Raw genomic sequence first — 18,581 nt, 5'->3', positions numbered from 1 at the left:
CTATAAAATAAATTGGAAAATGAATATGATAATCAAAGGGGGAGGGGATATTTTGTTCTATAATTTGAAATATCTGGAAAATCTACAAATATCACAGATGACTCTTGACAATTTCAAACTCCTGTAACATAATACACCAAAGAGTACATGCTCTTCCCTCCCACACTACCCCCATTCTGGGGACCAAACCCAGGGCCTTTTCACTGAGCTACACTCCCAGGCCCCTTTTTAGTCTTCTGAAACAGGGTCTTGCTAAGTTGCCCAGGCTGGGCTGAAACTTGCAATGATCTTCCTGCCTCAGCCTCCTAAGACTGCTAGGATTACAGGAACGTGCTACCATGACCACTATCCTTTGTTGCTGCTTTAAAACCAAGAATAGACTTTATGTTCTTAAATAACAGTGAAGTTAGAAAGTCAATTTTGCTTTGAATTCTAGCTATACATTATAGTCTGATCAATCTATAATAGAATTATGATCCACCGGTAATCACTGAAAATTTGTTACACAGACTTCATCCTTAATTTCTGTTCCATTTAAATTAGATTTTTGTCATGAAAATAAAATCCCTTATTAATTTGAACTCCTAGCCAAAAAAAAAGTGGGGAAAAAAAACTAAAAGAAAAATCTTCATTTTTCTTATTTTCCAAGTAAGAATTGAACAGCAGTCTATCATGACTTTCTTCAAGCACTGAATCAGATCACCCATAAACATGTAACACTAGAGCTGTGGTGATGAATGTATGGCATGTGTGCTGCAGCTGGCTGTTTGTTATCACTGAAAGCTCTCAAAGGTTTGCTATCACTGCCCATAGCAACACTGTGATGAGAATGTTGGCACTAGAATATCTGCAATATAACTACCAATGTACTGAACTCAAAAAAATAGTTTTAGAATTCTTTAATGTTATAAATCTCTTAGCAAATGGCTGGCTGAAGTCATAGCACAATTTAAAAGTTAAATTATTTCAGATGAAAAGACTTAAGAACACAGTGCCAAGTATATTTAGTTAATCTATAAAATTACTGGATAAGTTTTTACCATGACCTTAACTTTCTCAGATATTTCCAATATTTCCTGGTTTATACTGGCAACTTAGTAATGTGAATGCAAATTCATACCCTACCTTCTGGATCATTTGGCAACAGGCCCTTACTTTCATCCCATTTGAGCTCAAAACTGTAGAAGCAGATCATATATTCCAAGTCCATTAGTATCACTGATAGGCTGTTCAGCTGATCGGCCAGCCAGAAATCAGCAAAGCCTACTTTATGGAAGGGAGCTGTAAATACTCGAAACTGAGAAAAAGAAAAAAAAAAATCAGAAAACTCACAAATAAGAAAAGTCATATTAAATTTCTCTAATTCACATCTGACCACTTAGCATGACTGATTAGCTGATAAAATGGAAAGCAATGAACCCATCACAAACAGAAGGTCCAGGCAACAGTGCCTGGGTTGACTACTAGGGAAGGAAATTAAAGAGGGAGGATGGATGAGGGGAGGAATAGCTACAGAAAGCAAAGAGGTGGGAAAAACTGAAGTCAGAAAGTGGCAGCAGGGAGAAGTACCCAAAGAATGTAACATCTCCTGGGTAGAGGAGTGCTATGATCAATTCTAGAATGTTTTCCTATCTTAGCAAACTGAACACAAACCTCCTCCTTGCCTGCAAAGGATAGGTAAGAAAGGATGATCCATTATCTGAGGCATGCCTTATTCTCTACCCAAAGTGACTTTCATTTCACTAAAGTCATGGTAATGATTGTGTTCATCTTGAAATTACAAATATCAGTCCTCCTCACATTGTTCTGAAAACAATAATAAGTGTGTTAAAGTTAAAGGTATAAACACCAACTTATGCATGTATTATAGGTTGGGTTTGCCTTAATACATTCATGACAGGGTTGTAATTTATATGTCTTGCTGCCAGGTGGCTCTGTACTAGTGATACACACCTGACTGTCTCGTTGGGCAGCATGGGACAGTCTCATCATGTGGTACAAGCTGCCCAATGGGACAATCTTGCACATACCATCAGAAGTTCAAGCCCACAAGAATGTGTTAACTCAATTCTTACAACAACTGTTAAGGCTAGATACTATTCATATTCCCATTTTACTGAAGAGTTACATCAACTCAACCTGACTTACTCAGTGGAAGCCTCTTTACCAGTGCAAAGGGTAATTCTGACACTGTAGAGAATGGAAGGATTAGAGACTAATGCAATCACCAGAAATGAGCTCAAATTGTGCAGACTGCTTGGAACGCCAATATGAAGTGAAGATAGGATGAAGGCAGCTTTAACTCTTATCTTCTCAGACCCCTTCTACCTTATTTTACAGAAGAAAATGGACTCTGGAAACAAGGAAATCTAATTAAGTGTAAGTTTTAAGAAAATCAGTCTAAATGTTTTGAGAAAATCAGTCTAAATCAGGTAATATATAGGTTTATATGAAGGCAATTTTATACAGTATTTTTACTGTATAAAGGTATATACAGGTATATATGAAGGTAATTTTATACAGTAAACTGTATAAAGGTATATACAGGTATATATGAAGGCAATTTTATACAGTGTTTTTAGTGTCCCTGCATTCTAGTTGTGACATTTAGATTGGATATCTAGCTATATTCATTTAGTAGACAAATTCAACCTAGGAATATACTGCACTCTCCTGTCAGACTCAGCTGCTTCTTTCTAGGCTTTCTCTATTTTTTTTTTTTTCTTTTTTACTACTTTAGGGAAATAAATGGCTACAATATGAATCAATCCCGGGCATAAACTATCTATGGGTGATACTATCTTGGAGCTTTGGAAGCGATTTCAAGTATCTGCAGGATAAAATGAAGGTCTTGAGACATTTTTCTGGAGCTGATATATTTTGGTTCCCTAAGTTAGTCCCTTAGTAACTCCTAGACTCTGAGTCCAGTACACCAGAAAGAAAGGTTACAACCATTTACAACTGTAAGCTCCACATACAGCAAACTCTCTTGGGGTCAGGGCTAGAGGAAGGGTGGGATATTAGTTATATAAGCAGGAAGAGGTTCTGGTGCCTGTTTTTGTAATATTTTGAGAAACCAAAGTGCAGAATAGACTGGAAGAATTAAAAAAGACAAAGACCAGAGGAAAGTTTTGCATTTAATACCAAAGAATTAGCATTACCAAAATCTAATTCAATCTTTACAAGTCATAGATTTTTGCAAACTTGGTAGCTTAAAGCAAAATTCTTCTTTACTCTTCTACAGATTCTTCTACAGAATTTCCTTTCCTCTTACAATCTGCCAAACCCATCCTCAAAACCTGGCTAATACAGCTTCCATAACAGCAGCAGCAGAATATAATACATTAAATAAGAAACAAAAGGATGGAAGAGTGGAATTGAAAACGGAAGAGATCACCATTTAAAAAAAAGAAGCTAGAAGGAAGGGAAAATTTATAGAAACAGAGTATGAACAAAAAGAAAGGAGGGATTAGCATATATTAATGTAGTGTAAAGAAGGAAAAACATAATTATAGTTGTTCACATATTTAACAAAGATTTATTATTTATTATATTTAAGGCACTGTGCAGGTACAGATGTAAATAAAAGTCTGTCCTCAGAGACTCAAAGTTGGGCAAATACCTACAGATATAGTTACAGTACCATATGGCAACTGCTATTACAACAATACATTTAAAACACTCTGGAAGTATAGAGAACAACTAGCTCTGTCAGAGGTAAGGTAAGAGGAAGAAAACAAATAGATCACAATTACCGACATTTACATAAAATTCATTTTAGATTTATTGGAATTCTTTTGGGCAAGAATCTTGTAACTACCCGCTCATTCTTTTCTTATTCTAAGGCCATTCAAATTCTCTACTTCAAGATTTTGTTTAAAATGATAAAGATTCTTAGAACAGTGCTATGAAAGCTAGAGCAATTCTGACTATCTAATGTCTTACCACATACATTACAAACACCACTAAAAAGTTATTACAGAATAAATATTCCTTATATAAAATGCTTCAGGTCCAGAAATATTTTAGATTTTGGAATATTTGTATATATACCATGAGATAGTTTGAACATAGGGCCCACATCCAAATATAAATTTCACTTATGTTTCTTTTTTTTTTGGTTTTTCTCCGGTACCAGAAACCGAACTCACGACCTTGCGCTTGCCAGGCAGGCGCTTTGCCGCTGAGCTAAATCCCCAGCCCCCACTTGTTTCATATATACCTTATACAGGTATATATGAAGGTAATATATAGGTATATACAGAGGTAATTTTATACAGTATTTTTACTGTATAAAGGTATATACAGGTATATATGAAGGTAATTTTACACAGTATTTTTAGTGTCCCTGCATTCTGATTGTGACCTGTTACACTGAGGTCAAGTGTGGAATTTTCCACTACTGGTATAATGTCAGTCCTTGAAAGTTTTGGACTTTGAAGCATTTTGTATTTTCTGACTAGGAATGTTCAACTGCGCAATGGATATGTTAACACGATCTTCTAAGTTAATACAGACAAAGAGCTAAGAAGGTAAGTTTTGTTTTCTTTTCTTTTTTGCCATGCTGGGACTGAACTCAAGGCCTTCTCATTGAGCTACAACCCCAGCCCCACTTAAAAAATTTAAATTTTTTTTTTTGTTTGTTTTTGTTTTTGTTTTTCTCCGGTTCTGGGAACCGAACTCACGACCTTGCGCTTGCCAGGCAGGCGCTTTTGCCGCTGAGCTAAATCCCCAGCCCCAAAATTTAAAAATTTTTAAACAGTGTTGCTAAATTGCCCAGGCTGAGGAGCTTGAAGTTGTGATCCTCTGGCTTCAGCCTTGCAGAGTCCTGCGACTACAGGCATGTACCACTCACTATACCTGTTGGAAAGATAAAGATTTAACTTCTACTTTTTAGAAATTTGTGAATAAATGTACCATTCCCAAGCTGATTTTTAGATTTCATTAATTTGATCCACTAGATTAAAATTAAATATTTCAGATAAAGTGACTAAACATTGTAATGGATAAATGTTAGCTAAGACTGCATTTATAGAGTGAGATTGCCTGGGTTCATACCTATCTCGGTTAACTGGCTGTGACCTTACACAAGTCTTTTAACTTCTCTGAATATATATTAAATGGAGATTAATAGCAGCTTCAATCTCAGGGGTTGAATAAATTAATGCACATAAAATGCATTATATATAAGAATACATCTTTTTTTTCACTGTTGTAGATGGAACCTAGCACCTTCTGCATGCTAGGCAAATGCTCTACCACTAAACTACTTCTCCAGCTTTCTACTCTTATCATAGAGACACATAGAAATTTTACTATAGAAATAAAAATACTGGTAAACATTGATTTCTAAATTATAACAAGCTGGGCATGTGGCACATGCCTGTAATCCTAGAACTCAGGAGGCTGAGGCAGGAGGATCATTGCAAGTTCAAGACCAGTCTGGGCTACATAGTGAGTTCCAGGCCACCCTGAACTGTATAATAAGACCCTATTTCAAAAAAGGACTAAAAAAAAAAAAAAAACCTGCAACAAACAGCTTTAGTTAAAAACTGTAATTAGTCTACTATAAGTCTATAAGTTAATTTGGGAGGGGCAATACTGGGGACTGGACCTAAGGCTTTTTTAAAATTAGAACATGTTTATAGTACGTAACTAATTACATTCTTCATAAAGAGTTGATATATCTCTATCGAGCTATCTATCTATCTCCTATCTTAACTCCTTTTTCATTCCCCTTCCCTACCCTCTCTACATCTCTTGGTCCCTTTCCTTTCTGCAAAAGATCTACCTCCCTATTTCCTATTATTTATCTTGCATTGTGCTCTTTATTTATAATTTGAATTTCTCATATTTAAGCTTGTATGTTAGATTGACTTCACTTAACATATTCACATTGGGGCTATAATTCATGTTGCACTGCTGGACAGCTCTGAATCACTGGTGGTATATGCATGACTATCTCACTGGGCCATATATGACAGTACCTTTGGGTGCTTGTACCACTGGGTGGTACAAGCCCTCCCATGAGCAGTCATGCATGCACTGCTGGTGGTTCAAGCTGGTGGAAACATGCTAACAGTCTCAAGGTGCATCCATTTTCCTACAAATGACTCAAATTTGTCCTTCTTTGTAAGAGTAGTACTCCCTTGTATATAAATAACATATTTTCTTTATTCATCTGTTGATAAATATAGGCCATTTCCAAGATTTAGCTATTAATAGCAGTACAGCAAGTATCACTGTAATACGATGTGTTTAACTCTTTCAAGAAGATACCTAGAGAGGGAATAACTGGGTTGAATGGAATTTCTATCTTTAGTTTTTTGAGGAATCTTTACATTGATCTTCACAGAGGAACCCAGGGCTTTGCACATGTTAGGCAAGTGGTCTGTCACTGAGCAACATCCCACCTCTTCCCACCTTTTTTGACACACGGTCTCTGTTACCCATATGTTTTTGTTTAGAAAATCTGAGGCACTGTTTGTTTTCTAATTGGATTTCTTATTGGGACAAACAGTGAAGAGTTAAGGAAAAGGATATATGACATGATCTAATGGATGTAAATAAGTTGTACTAAATTTGACATATAATGTTAATACCAAAATAAGTCATTATCTTAGTTTTTTCAGCTTTTTTAAAAGGAGAGATGGGTAGCATATATCAATTCTGCAGATTCCAATATAAATACGAATGTAAAGAGTATCTACTGGTATCATTATGGCCAAATGAAGTATTTCTCCCACGGAAAAATTGGAAAGAAAGCAAGCAAGCAAGCTTTATTTTCAGAAAAGGCTTTAATAAGTGGTTTCAGAGAAATGTAAATTGAGTGAAAACATTCTTATTAATTCACTAGAAATAAATCAAAAGACAAGTTTTATGAGTGAGATTTGAATTAAAATAAGTCAACAGTTGGTCAACTTTATTAAAGGACCTATATATGATAACATTCTTGTTTATTATTATAAATATAACTAATCACAATTCTTCCTTCCATATTTAACTGCTTTGGATAATGTATTTTATTCTTCTGTTATTCTTTTATCACTACAGTCAACCTATTCCATCAACAAATTCTCATTTATTAACAAACATAAAGCAGATGCACAGATAAATGACTACTCAATGGGGAATCCTTCTGCTAATAAGAGTAACTGGTCATGCATGAACCACAGCTTGCTATTTAAACAAAGAAGGAGGCACTGGGGAAATGCTCACTTAGCACACAATGTACACAATTATATTGTATTGTTATTGCAGTGATGCAAATGCAGTACCACCTGAGTTTTCTGAGTTTTCTAAAATCTCATTTGAAAATAATTTCATGAGATTTCACATGGAGGCAGAAAACAATAGGAGTTTAAATATATAGTACTTTAAATGTATTTTCCAGTGACAAGAATGCTAATCTTTTATGCAAATAACAGTTGAAAAATTCTACAGTAGCAATAAAATGACAGATAATTTCCAATAAGAAAGGCAATCTAATATTAACTGGCAACGACTTTTTTTTACTATAGTCCTCAAGAGATCCACTACTCTAATTTCTCTTTTTTCTTTTGTTCATTTCATTTTATTAATTTATTTATTTTTCGAGACAGGATCTTACTATGCAATTCAGGCTAGCCCTAAACTCACTATGTAGCCCAGGATGGCCTAGAACTCCGTGAACCTCTTGTCTCAGGCCCCAGGGTTCTGGGATTACAGGTGTGTGCCACTACATATTGCTCAAAGTTTTCTCCATTGTCAAAAACAAAAAGTACGTTCCTTAGGTGAGAACAAAATGCATTGGTGGTGACAGTGTCCTTATGACTAATCAAAATACTCTTGTACATGTAAGTTCTACACTCACAAATCAAATGCTAAGTTAAACCTAGTGGTGTCATACTTAAGCTTTTTGCGCCCCTCTTGAAATTAATTGGAAGGAAAGAGAATCACAGTTTGTACCAAAATTCTTGGTATAAGGTGAAATTCTCACGAGAAACACAAAGTTCAAAACTTTACTAACTTTGGAAAAGAAAATTCAAGAATATTTGAGCCATTTTTATTTTCCCAATTGATATAAACACTTACAGTGATACCTTGGTTGTCAAGTGGCTCCAAGCTTGAACTTTCTACTACTTAAACAGCAAAATTTAAAAAATGTTTGCTTTGTGTTCGTAACTTTCCTTGACAGTCAAACCAAAAATCCAACTTGAAAAAAACCTGTTATCAGTCAAGAGCGAGTCACGCGGACACAAAGGGGTGACACTTCAGTGTAAGTGTCACTCTTGCCCAGACAACATACAGTGATTGTGTAAGGATGTTAAGACATCTGTCACTGTGCTTTTTCTGATAGCTTTATGTGCATAAAATATTGTAAACATATCTCCAAAGAAAGTTTGTGATACCAGCAGTAAAGCCAACAGAAAACTGTGAGAACAACCATAGAGTTAAAGAAAGAAATAGTTATGAAATTTGTTAAGGTCCTGGAAAAATAAATTTATAAGTGTAATTTTTGGGTGTCAGAACCAATTATTTTGTTTTCCATTATTTTTTATGGGAAAAATATGTTTAGTTCTTGAATTTTTTTGTGTTCAAACACAAATTTGGAATGAATTGAGTTCAACAATTGAAGTAACACTGTATCTGCCTTCTTAAAAAATAAAAATATGAAGAAAAGTAATGCTTTATGTATTCAAATTTTAAAAAATCACATATTGTTAAAAACAACAAAAATTCTGCTGACCCCCAAGGAACATATACAAAGTAAAAGAAAAAAAAACTACATTTGTCAAGGAGTTACATTTTATACTTTTTAATAAAAAGAATAAAGGAAATAATTATGGCAATCTAAGAAGTTGTGTTTTTTTTTTGTTTGTTTGTTTTTTTCCCCCGGTACCAGGGATTGAACTCACGACATTGTGCTTGCCAGGCAGGCGCTGTGCCACTGAGCTAAACCCCCAGCCCCGGCAATCTAAGAAGTAATTATATGAAACCATTCAACTTTTTATTTTTTAGCAGTACTGGTGATTGTACCCAAGCCTGCTCATACATGCTAGGCAAGGTCTCTATCACTGACCTATCTCTTTACCTCTCTTTTTCTTTTATTTTGGGACACAGTCTTACTAAGTTGCCCAGGCTATCCCTGAATTTGCAATCCTCCTATTCCAGCCTCGTGAGAAGCTGTAGCATGTGCCACAACATCTGGCTGATATTAAGTATCTTTAATCGAATTTCAAAATAGATCTAGCCTAATTTAGGAGTAAGACCTCTCCTCTACAATATTACAAAAACACAGCTATCATCTCTGTAAGAAATGCTATGTCCTACTGTTGAAACTGATTGCTTTTGAGATTAAGAAACGGGTAAAATGGAAGAAATGGAATTCAATAATCAAAGTTAATTTCTTAAATTAAACTCGGTGATCTGGCAATATATTACTACCAGTGTTAGAAAACCAATCTTTCCTAAAAGAAAGTATTTGGTTAACCATTCACATAAATTTAACAGGAAAGTCAATAGTTTTTCCACTTTTTTAAGAAGGAAATTTACAAAGTTCTATGTTACTACAGTTGTATAACGAAAAAATAAATGGTTGAAATTTGCAAAATCATTTCAGTATCTGGTCATTTTATACTTCATTTTAGGAGGAAAAAAAATGCATGAGTGCTTTTCCCAGTAATACTACACTGTACAACTTTCGGGACATCTGTCACATGCCTTCTCTGCCCCTGATGTTGGAGTATAACTCACACAAAAATAATGTGAATGGTGTGCTTCTGCAGTTGTACAACCCAGCAGCCTTGGTTTTATCTCAGAGGAAGCCAGTACTGATATTCTACTCTGAAAACGCTACACAAGTTTCTGGACTTACCAGCAATTTAAGCAGCCAAAATCGGGATTTATAATAGAAAGTTTTCGTGGGGTTGATAAGAAAAAAAGCCATAAATCCATAAAGGACAAGTGGATACACATATGTGGGGATGACACTAATTGGAGCAAAGAAGCATGCCAGAAGGCTCAGGCACCACAGTATCCCCAGGAATCCAGCAATCTGGTAAAGGACAAGGAAGACAAAAAAAAGAAAATTATTTTAATTTTTACCAGTAGTCAGAAGTAATTTTAATAAACTAAGGTAAAAAAGTTAGTAATTAGTAATTAATAATTAGTAATTAAGTCAATAATCCTTTTTAAGTGGATGGATTTCAGCACCCAATACATTAGCTATATAGCTAGTTCATGGGAATGTATGTCTTGCTTTACCTCAAAGAGATGCTGATGAGACAAATTGCTTCTCGGATTAAGTTCAAAGATGAGTACATGATTTACTCCAGCCTGTCTCCAGCCATATGTGTTGATGCCCAGCAGAAAAAGGAATTCAATCAGAAGAAAGCCACCCCGATAGATTCTTATCAGGGGCCATATACTTCTATCTGTTTCAAGTTTAAATACAGCTGAAAGAACATTAATTTCCTGGTTAGTTATAAAATCCATAATGTCTCTTTTCACTATTTTTCATTCAAAGACACAGCCCTGGCACAGGAATTTGTCATGAGAAAAATCTAGAGATTATTTCAGGGGCCCAATAAACTTGTCTCCAGTTTCTTTCCCTTCATTTTAGTCTATAGAATGCCATTAGATAAATTTCCCCAAACTTGGCTTTTAGTGTGATATGTCATCATTCTATTAGTTTCTAGGATTACAGTAAGGCAATGGTTTAGAACTAAGATCAGTTTTGTCAGCTGAGGATTTGTGGCATGTTATCATCTCTGTGGCTTTCTCTTCTCTACCATTAAACTAATACAGTAATATCTACCTCACAGAGTTGTCGTAAAGTTTAAAAGAACTAGAACACATGACACCGATACGAAAATCTAAATGTCAACACAATATTTATAAGATGGTTACTATGCACTAAATAATGTTTTCAGTGTTTTTATGCGTAATTCATTTAATCATCACAATTGTTTTCTGAGTTAAAAACTATTACCTTCATTTTGGTTAAGGAGGAACTTACAGCAGAGGTTAAACATTATTCAACTAATATATGGCAGAGCCAGGACTTGAATCCTGACAGTTTTGCTCCAAAGTTCACACTTACTAAGCACTGTATTGATCATATACCCATATAAATATTTAGTACTACAGCTGTAATGTTCAACTAACTAGATGTGCAAACTCAAGTTCTTCACAATCTACGCTCTAACTCACTTTTCTCAAACTTGTCTCACAGTGCCCCTAAACATCACTTCTCAGTCTCTAATGAATTTTTTTTTTTTTTTTTTTTTTTGGTTTTTCTCCGGTACCGGGAACCAAACTCACGACCTTGCGCTTGCCAGGCAGGCGCTTTTGCCGCTGAGCTAAATCCCCAGCCCCTTCTAATGAATTTTATTATCCTTTTGAGTTTGCTTTTCACATTTGTTTATGTTTTCCCTATACCAAAAGTGGTCTTGCACTGTCTCAATGTATACACTGACTTAACTATTTATTCTTTATCTCTGTAACCTTTACACCACAAAGAACACTTAATAATTCAAAGTAATACAGAGAAAGCCTTTGCTTTGGAATCAAGTACTATAGGTTGGGTGTCAAATTATTTAACTTATAGGGCAAGTTATTTAATTTTTCAAAGTCTCAGTTTCCTTGATCAATGAGGATATCTATTCTCTTAAATATGTAAAGAAGATAAAATATAAACAACATATATCAAGTGACTAAATGAGTGTCTGTCCCATTATGGGTATGTAGTATATATTAGTTTGTTTTACTTGAAAAAATTTCATTTATTCAACAAATACTTATTAGATGTCCATTATACCCAATAGCATTGTAAGAGCTGGAGATTTAGTAATGAATAAAAGACAAAATACTTACCTTCAGCTTACTATTGTATAATGTGAGATAGTGATAAAATGTATCAAGAAAAAAAGTACTGTAATGAGATAAAGAATGATGTGCTATGTGCTAATTTTGGTAGTGTGGTCAGGGAAGAGTCACACGAGATGACATCTGCAGAGATCTTACGGAAACAGTATAAACCATTGGGATATTTAGAGGAATAGGCCTGCAGATAAAGGGGAAATACAAAGGGCTTATGATAGAAGCTCAAGGTCACTATGATTGAAATGAACAAGACATAAAGTAGATGAGCTGGCCAATAGCAAAGCAGACAGGGCTTTGTCAAAATTTAGGCTTTTACTCTGATGTACAAGCCAGTGGAAGGTTTCATGTAAGTGACATGACTTGATTAATGACTCAGAAGAATTGGAAAAGTTGACCTTTAAATTCATATGGGATTACAAAAGGTTCCAAATGGTCAAAACAGTAATAAAAGAGAACATAACTGTAGGACTTATACTGTGTGTGTGGTGGTGGTGGTGACAGTGGTGGTACTGGGGATTGAACCTATGGCCTTTACACTGAGAAACATCCACAGTTTTTTTGTTTTTTATCATTTATTTTCAGTCAGAATCTTAACAAGTTGCCCAAACTGGACTGAACCAGTGCTCCCTCAGCATCAGCTTCCCAGAATGCTAGGATTATAGGCATGTGCCATCATGCCTAATATATTTAGGCTTGTATATTTCACAGTTTTAAAACTTAGTCCGATGTTACAATAATCATAAAAGCATAAAAATACACATAGGTAAATGGAATAGAATCACAAGTTCGGAAATATACACTTACAGTAGTGAGTTAATTTTCAACAAGCATGCCAAGACTATTCAGTAAGAAAACTATTCCCTTCAAAACATACTGCTGGGACAACTGAATGTCCATACACAAAAAGTTGACGTTGGATTCCTAATCTCACATGATATGAAAAAAATCAATTCAAAAACTGATTGATGATATTAACATATAAAACTAAAACCATAAAACTCCTAGAAAAAAAAAGTAAAAATAAATCTTCACAATCTTCAATTTGGCAATGGATAGTTATGCACCAGAAGTATGTACAACAATGAGAACAACAAAAGTAAGATAACTGAGCTTTAATGAAATTAAAAGCTTTTATAGACAATGGACTGAATCAAGAAAGTAAAAAGACAATCTATAGAACAGGAGAATAAAATTTACAAATCATGTATCTGATTAGAGTCTTCTATATTGACTACATAAAAATCCTTACAATTTAATCAAAAGACAATCCAATTAAAACATAAGCAATAGCTAGATATGGTCATGTAAACCCGTAACCTTATTACTTTGGGAGCTGAGAAAGGAGGATCGTAAGTTCTAGTTGAGCCTGAGCAACTTAGCAAGACCTTATCTCAAAACAAACAAAAAACCACCAGAGCAATGATGAGCAAAAGATTTGGATAGACATTTGTCCAAAGTACTTACACAAAACACCAAGTTCATAGAAAGTTGCTTAAGTGGTTAGTTATTAGGAAAATGCAAATGAAAACAATAACCAGATATCTTACACCCACTTAGATGGATATAATTTTAAAAAGACATGGAAAATAACAAGGGTTGGAAAGAACACACAGAAAACAGAATCCTCATAAAATTGCTGTTGGAAGTGGAAAACAGTATAATAGCCATAGAAAAGAGTTTGGTGGTTCCTCAGAACGTTAAACATGTACTCAAAACAAATCCATCTAAATACATGTTCACAGCAGCATCATTCACAATAACCAAAAGACGGAAACAACTCAAATGGTCACCAATAGATGGACAGATAAACAAAGTGTGGTATATATATATAAAATGGAATATTAGTCATAAAAAGAATGAAGTATTAATACATGCTACAACATGGATGAACTCTGAGTGAAAGCCACACACAAAATGTTACATATTGTATGGTTCCAGTGATATGAAATATCCAGAATAAGTAAACCCATAGAGGCAGAAAGTGGATTGGAAATAGCCACAGCTAGAGAGAAAGAAATATGGTAATACAGTTTCCTTTTAGGGTGATGAAAATTTTTATGTAGAGATTATACAACAATGTGAATGTATCAAATGTCACTGAATTGCTCACTTTAAAATGGTTAATTCTGTTATATAAAGTTCATCTCAAAAAAATAATTGCAGGGCAAAAAATAAATACATCAAGATGACATTAACTCCATTGTTTGGCACATGCTTTGGACTATTTTACTAGTAGTAGTAATAGATCTCAATTCATAATTTCCTCATTCTGTCCTGTTAACATTTATGGTCACAGATAAAAAGAAAGCTAAATATCCTATTAGGGTTCAAATCTTTATCAGTTTAGCAGCATTAATATTCTGCTCTACACATAAACAAATAGCCATGGACAGGGTTTCAGGCAGCACTGGCACCATTTTGACTGAGCCTGTGACAGAGTGGGATGGGAATGGAGCGGTCATTGTTGCCAACTTTTTCCTGCTCTCCAAGGTCCATCTGGTCAATGAGGTGATTAGGTTGTCAGTCCTCACACCAAGACTTAATTAGTTCTAGGGAGTGCCTGGCAGACATGAGTGAAGCAGAGGACAACAACTTCAAGGGCAAAGAGTATAGCTCTCAGTCAAAATCTCCAAATGGAACTCCTGCTCGTGTAAAACTGGCGAGCAGGTCAGGATCTCGTGGTCCACCAAGGGTTTCCAAACACTCCAAATCCCATCAAGATCCAAATCCCAATCGAGATCAAGGAGACATTCTCATGGACATTACATTCGATCTAGATACCACTCTGACTCTCATAGAAGATGCTCTTGAACTAACTCTCATAAATACCAGAATACTGGAGGGAAAGGAGCTAAAGTCACTTGCCAACATCTAACCAGAGAAGACATACAGGAAGCGAATCCAGAGCTTGGAGTGTTTGACCTCAGTCTGTACAGATCTTTGTGAAATATTTTCTTGACATGGACCATTGAGTGGTGTTAATGGTTTATGATCGGCGAACTGGGCAGTCTAGAGGATCTGCTTTTGTGTATTTTGAAACAACAGATGGCTCAAAAAAGGCTATGGAAAAGGGCAAATGGAATGGAGCTGGATGGTAGAAGAATTCATGTGAATTATTCTATCAACATAGAGAGCACAGGCATCTACATGAGCAGACCAACTCATAGTGGTGGTGGCAGTGCTGGAGGAGGAAGTCGTGGCAGATTTTGACAATCTTACTAAGATAGAGGATATGATCATGGATATGACAGATATGAAGACTATAATTACTGGTACAGATTACCTTCTCACTACAGCCGATACAGATCACGATCAAGATCTCGTTCCTACAGCCCAAGATGCTACTGATAACAAAATGATTGCAGTTAAGGACTTTTTTCCAAATTTTCCTTTTTTCCCTTTTTCTTTTTAATTTCTGATTTCCCCAAGCTTCTCATCCTTCCTACTTCTTTAAAAAAACAACAAAACAAAACAAAACGAAAGTTTGGGGGAAGCCTGGTAAGTCTGGGCTCTGCCTCCCTAACCAGCGTGCAAGGCAGGCGAAACCTCGGACACCCTCTGGGGCCTCGGTGGCTACCTGCCACACCCATAGTGTGTTGCCCCAGCTGGGCTGAGATCCGGACATCTTTGGGAAGCCCAGTGAGTCTGGCCTCTGCCTCCCTGAACAGCATGCAAGGCAGACAAAACCTTGGGCACAGTCTGGGCTGAACCCTGGATATCATTGGGAAGCCTAGTAAGTCTGGGCTCTGCCTCCCTGACCAGCGTGCAAGGCAGGCGAAACCTCAGGCACCCTCTGGGGTCTCCGTTTCTACCCGCCACACCCATGGTGTGTCAGCCTGGGCTGGGCTGAGCTCCAGACATCTTCAGGAAGCCTGGTGAGTCTGGGCTCTGCCTCCCTGACTAGCATGCAAGGCAGGCAAAGCCTCAGCCACCCTCTGGGGCCTCGGTGGCTACCGGGCACACACAGTCTCTTGGCCTGGGCTGGGCTGCCGCCACTCACCAGTACAGGAGCTACATTGAGCACCGGGGATCTTCAGGCTCTCGCCCTGCTACTCACAAATAATCAGGACAGTGAGACTGCACTACAGGAAGTCTCTGGTTGTTCAAAAATGACAAAACGAAGGAGCAACATGCAATCCCAGACCTCCACACCACCCAAAACAAGTCCAGTCCAGGAGGCATTAACACAGAAGAGCCCAGAAGTCATACACCTGAAATTTCTGAACTGATAGCAACTGAAGTAAAGAAACAACTCTGTCAGGCCAGAGAAGACATCAAATCGGAAATAATGTCTCAGGTGAGAAAAGAAAGGACAACAATAATGAAAGAAATGTTCAACATATACAAAGATGATAGAGACAAGAAAATAGAAGAGCACAGACAACTCCATGAAACCTTCAACCAACAATATAGAAAAGAACTAGAAGGTATGAAACAGATGCAAACAGATATCCAGGAAATTAAAAATTCCATTGAAAGCTTGCAAAACTGCCTGAATGAAGCTGAAGGTAGACTTTCAGACCTTGAAGACAGCATAGCCACCAAAGAACATGAAAGAAGAGATCTCTTAAAAACAACAAGGAACCAGGAAATAACAATTCAACAACTGCAAGATGAAGCAAAGAGAAACAATATCAGGGTAATAGGTATTAATGAAATAGCAGGTATCAAAACAAATGACATAAAAAGACTATTTGCAGAAATAATAGCAGAAAATTTCCCAGGCATGGTAAAAGAATCAGACAGATAAGTAAAGCATATAGAACTCCAGTTAATCATAACCAAAATAAATCTACACCTGGACATATAGTGATCAAGATCCTGGAAACTCAACAAAAGCTCAAAATACTAAAAGCTGTTAGAGAAAAGAAACAGATCACCTATAAAGGAAAGCCTATCAGAATCACGGCAGACTTCTCAATGCAAACCATCAAAGCAAGGAGAGCTTTGAGTGAAGTACTTCAGGTACTGAAAGAAAACAACTTCCAACCCAGACTGATATACCCGGCAAAGCTATCTTTCAAATTTAATGGAGAAATAAAATATTTTCCTGATAAAGAACAACAGAAGAAATTCATGAGCGCCAAACCAATCCTACAAAGAGTACTAAAAGATATACTAGAAAGAGATAAAACAGACTGCAACTTCAAGAACAACAACAGAAAGGAACCACCAAGCAGAACAAGCAATTAAACAGAGGGAGAAAGGAGGATCCAACAGCAGGAAAATAGCATTACAAAGATAAGCCAGTACATATCCATTATAACCATCAATGTAAATGGTCTCAATGCACCAACCAAAAGATGCAGACTTGCAGAGTGGATTAGGAAACAAAATGCAACTATATGCTGTATACAAGAAACACATTTAACTCAAAAGGAAATTCAAAGACTGAAAATTAAAGGATGGAAAACAATACTCCACGAGACAGGAACCCAGAAAAAAAAGAGTGTAGCTATTCTGTTTTCAGACAATGTGAACTTCAAGCCAAGAACAATCAAAAGAGATAAAGAAGGTCACTACATACTTGTGAAGGGGAAGCTTCAAGAGGAAGAGATAATGATCGTAAACATCTATGCACCAAATATAGGAGTACTCACCTATATAAGACAAATTCTAAGACACATGAAAAATGGTATTAAGTAGCAACACAATCATAACAGGGGACTTAAACACACCATCGTCACAAAGAGATAGATCAACTAGACAAAAACTTGGGAAAGAAATAACAGAACTGAACCAAATGTGTGAATATATGGACTTAGTAGACTTTTACAGAGTGTTCCACCCAACAGCATCAGAATACACATTCTTCTCAGCTGCACATCAGACCTTCTCTAAAATAGACCATATACTAGTACATAGAACATGTTTAAGTAAATGCAAAGGAATTGAAATTATCCCATGTATGCTATCAGATCATAGTGCAATGAAATTGGAAATTAACGACAAAAGAAAACACAGAAACTTCATAAACAGTTGGAAATCAAATAACATCCTCCTGAACAACCAATGCGTTACAGATGAAATCAAAGTAGAGATTAAACACTATTTACAAACAAACGAAAATGGAGATACAACCTACAGGAACCTGTCAGATGCAATGAAAGCAGTCCTCAGAGGGAAGTTTATAGCAGTGAATTCCCACCTCAGGAAAACAGAACAAGCACAAATAAACAATCATATGCTGCACCTCAAGTTCCTAGAAAAAGAAGAGCAAGTCAAACCCAGAGTCCAAAGAAGGCAGGAAATTATAAAGCTCAAAGCAGAAATTAACACAATGGAGACTAAAAAAATACAAAGAATTAACGAATCAAAGAGTTAGTTCTTTGAAAGAATAAATCAAATATATAAACCCCTAGCCAACCTTATCAAAAAAAGGAAAGAAAAAACTGAAATACATGCAATAAGGAATGAAAGGGGTGAAATCACTACAGATCCCAGAGAAATTCAGAAGATCATCAACACCTACTTTGAAAATCTTACTCTCATAGGATGGAAAACACAGAGGATATGGACAGATTTCTAGATATGTATGAATTACCAAAGCTGAAGGAAGAAGATATAAAAATCCTGAACAACTCAGTATCAGCCAGTGAAATTGAGAATGTAATTAAAAACTTGCCAATGAAGAAGAGCCCGGGTCGTGATGGAATCACAGCTGAATTCTACAAGCAATTTAGGGAAGATTTAACACCAATTCTTCTCAAACTCTT

General features: G+C 36.1%; 1 protein-coding gene and 1 pseudogene across 1 annotated transcript in view; one reads left to right on the top strand and one right to left on the bottom strand.

The window, feature by feature from the left end:
• The window catches only part of Xpr1 (xenotropic and polytropic retrovirus receptor 1), a 149,597-nt gene that overhangs the window by 36,581 nt on the left and 94,435 nt on the right, over positions 1-18,581 (bottom strand). Inside the window, exons 8-10 of the mRNA XM_013503153.1 lie at positions 10,246-10,436; positions 9,857-10,036; positions 1,126-1,297 (exon numbers count right to left, since the gene is read on the bottom strand). Coding sequence (XP_013358607.1) covers positions 1,126-1,297; positions 9,857-10,036; positions 10,246-10,436 — 543 coding nt within the window. The remainder of the gene's footprint in view (positions 1-1,125; positions 1,298-9,856; positions 10,037-10,245; positions 10,437-18,581) is intronic.
• LOC102010868 lies at positions 14,341-15,213 on the top strand (annotated as a pseudogene).

Source organism: Chinchilla lanigera, unplaced genomic scaffold (genome assembly GCF_000276665.1).
Source record: "Chinchilla lanigera isolate Chin_1 unplaced genomic scaffold, ChiLan1.0 scaffold00005, whole genome shotgun sequence".
Lineage (NCBI taxonomy): Eukaryota > Metazoa > Chordata > Mammalia > Rodentia > Chinchillidae > Chinchilla > Chinchilla lanigera.
This window is presented reverse-complemented; position numbering and strand designations above follow the sequence as displayed.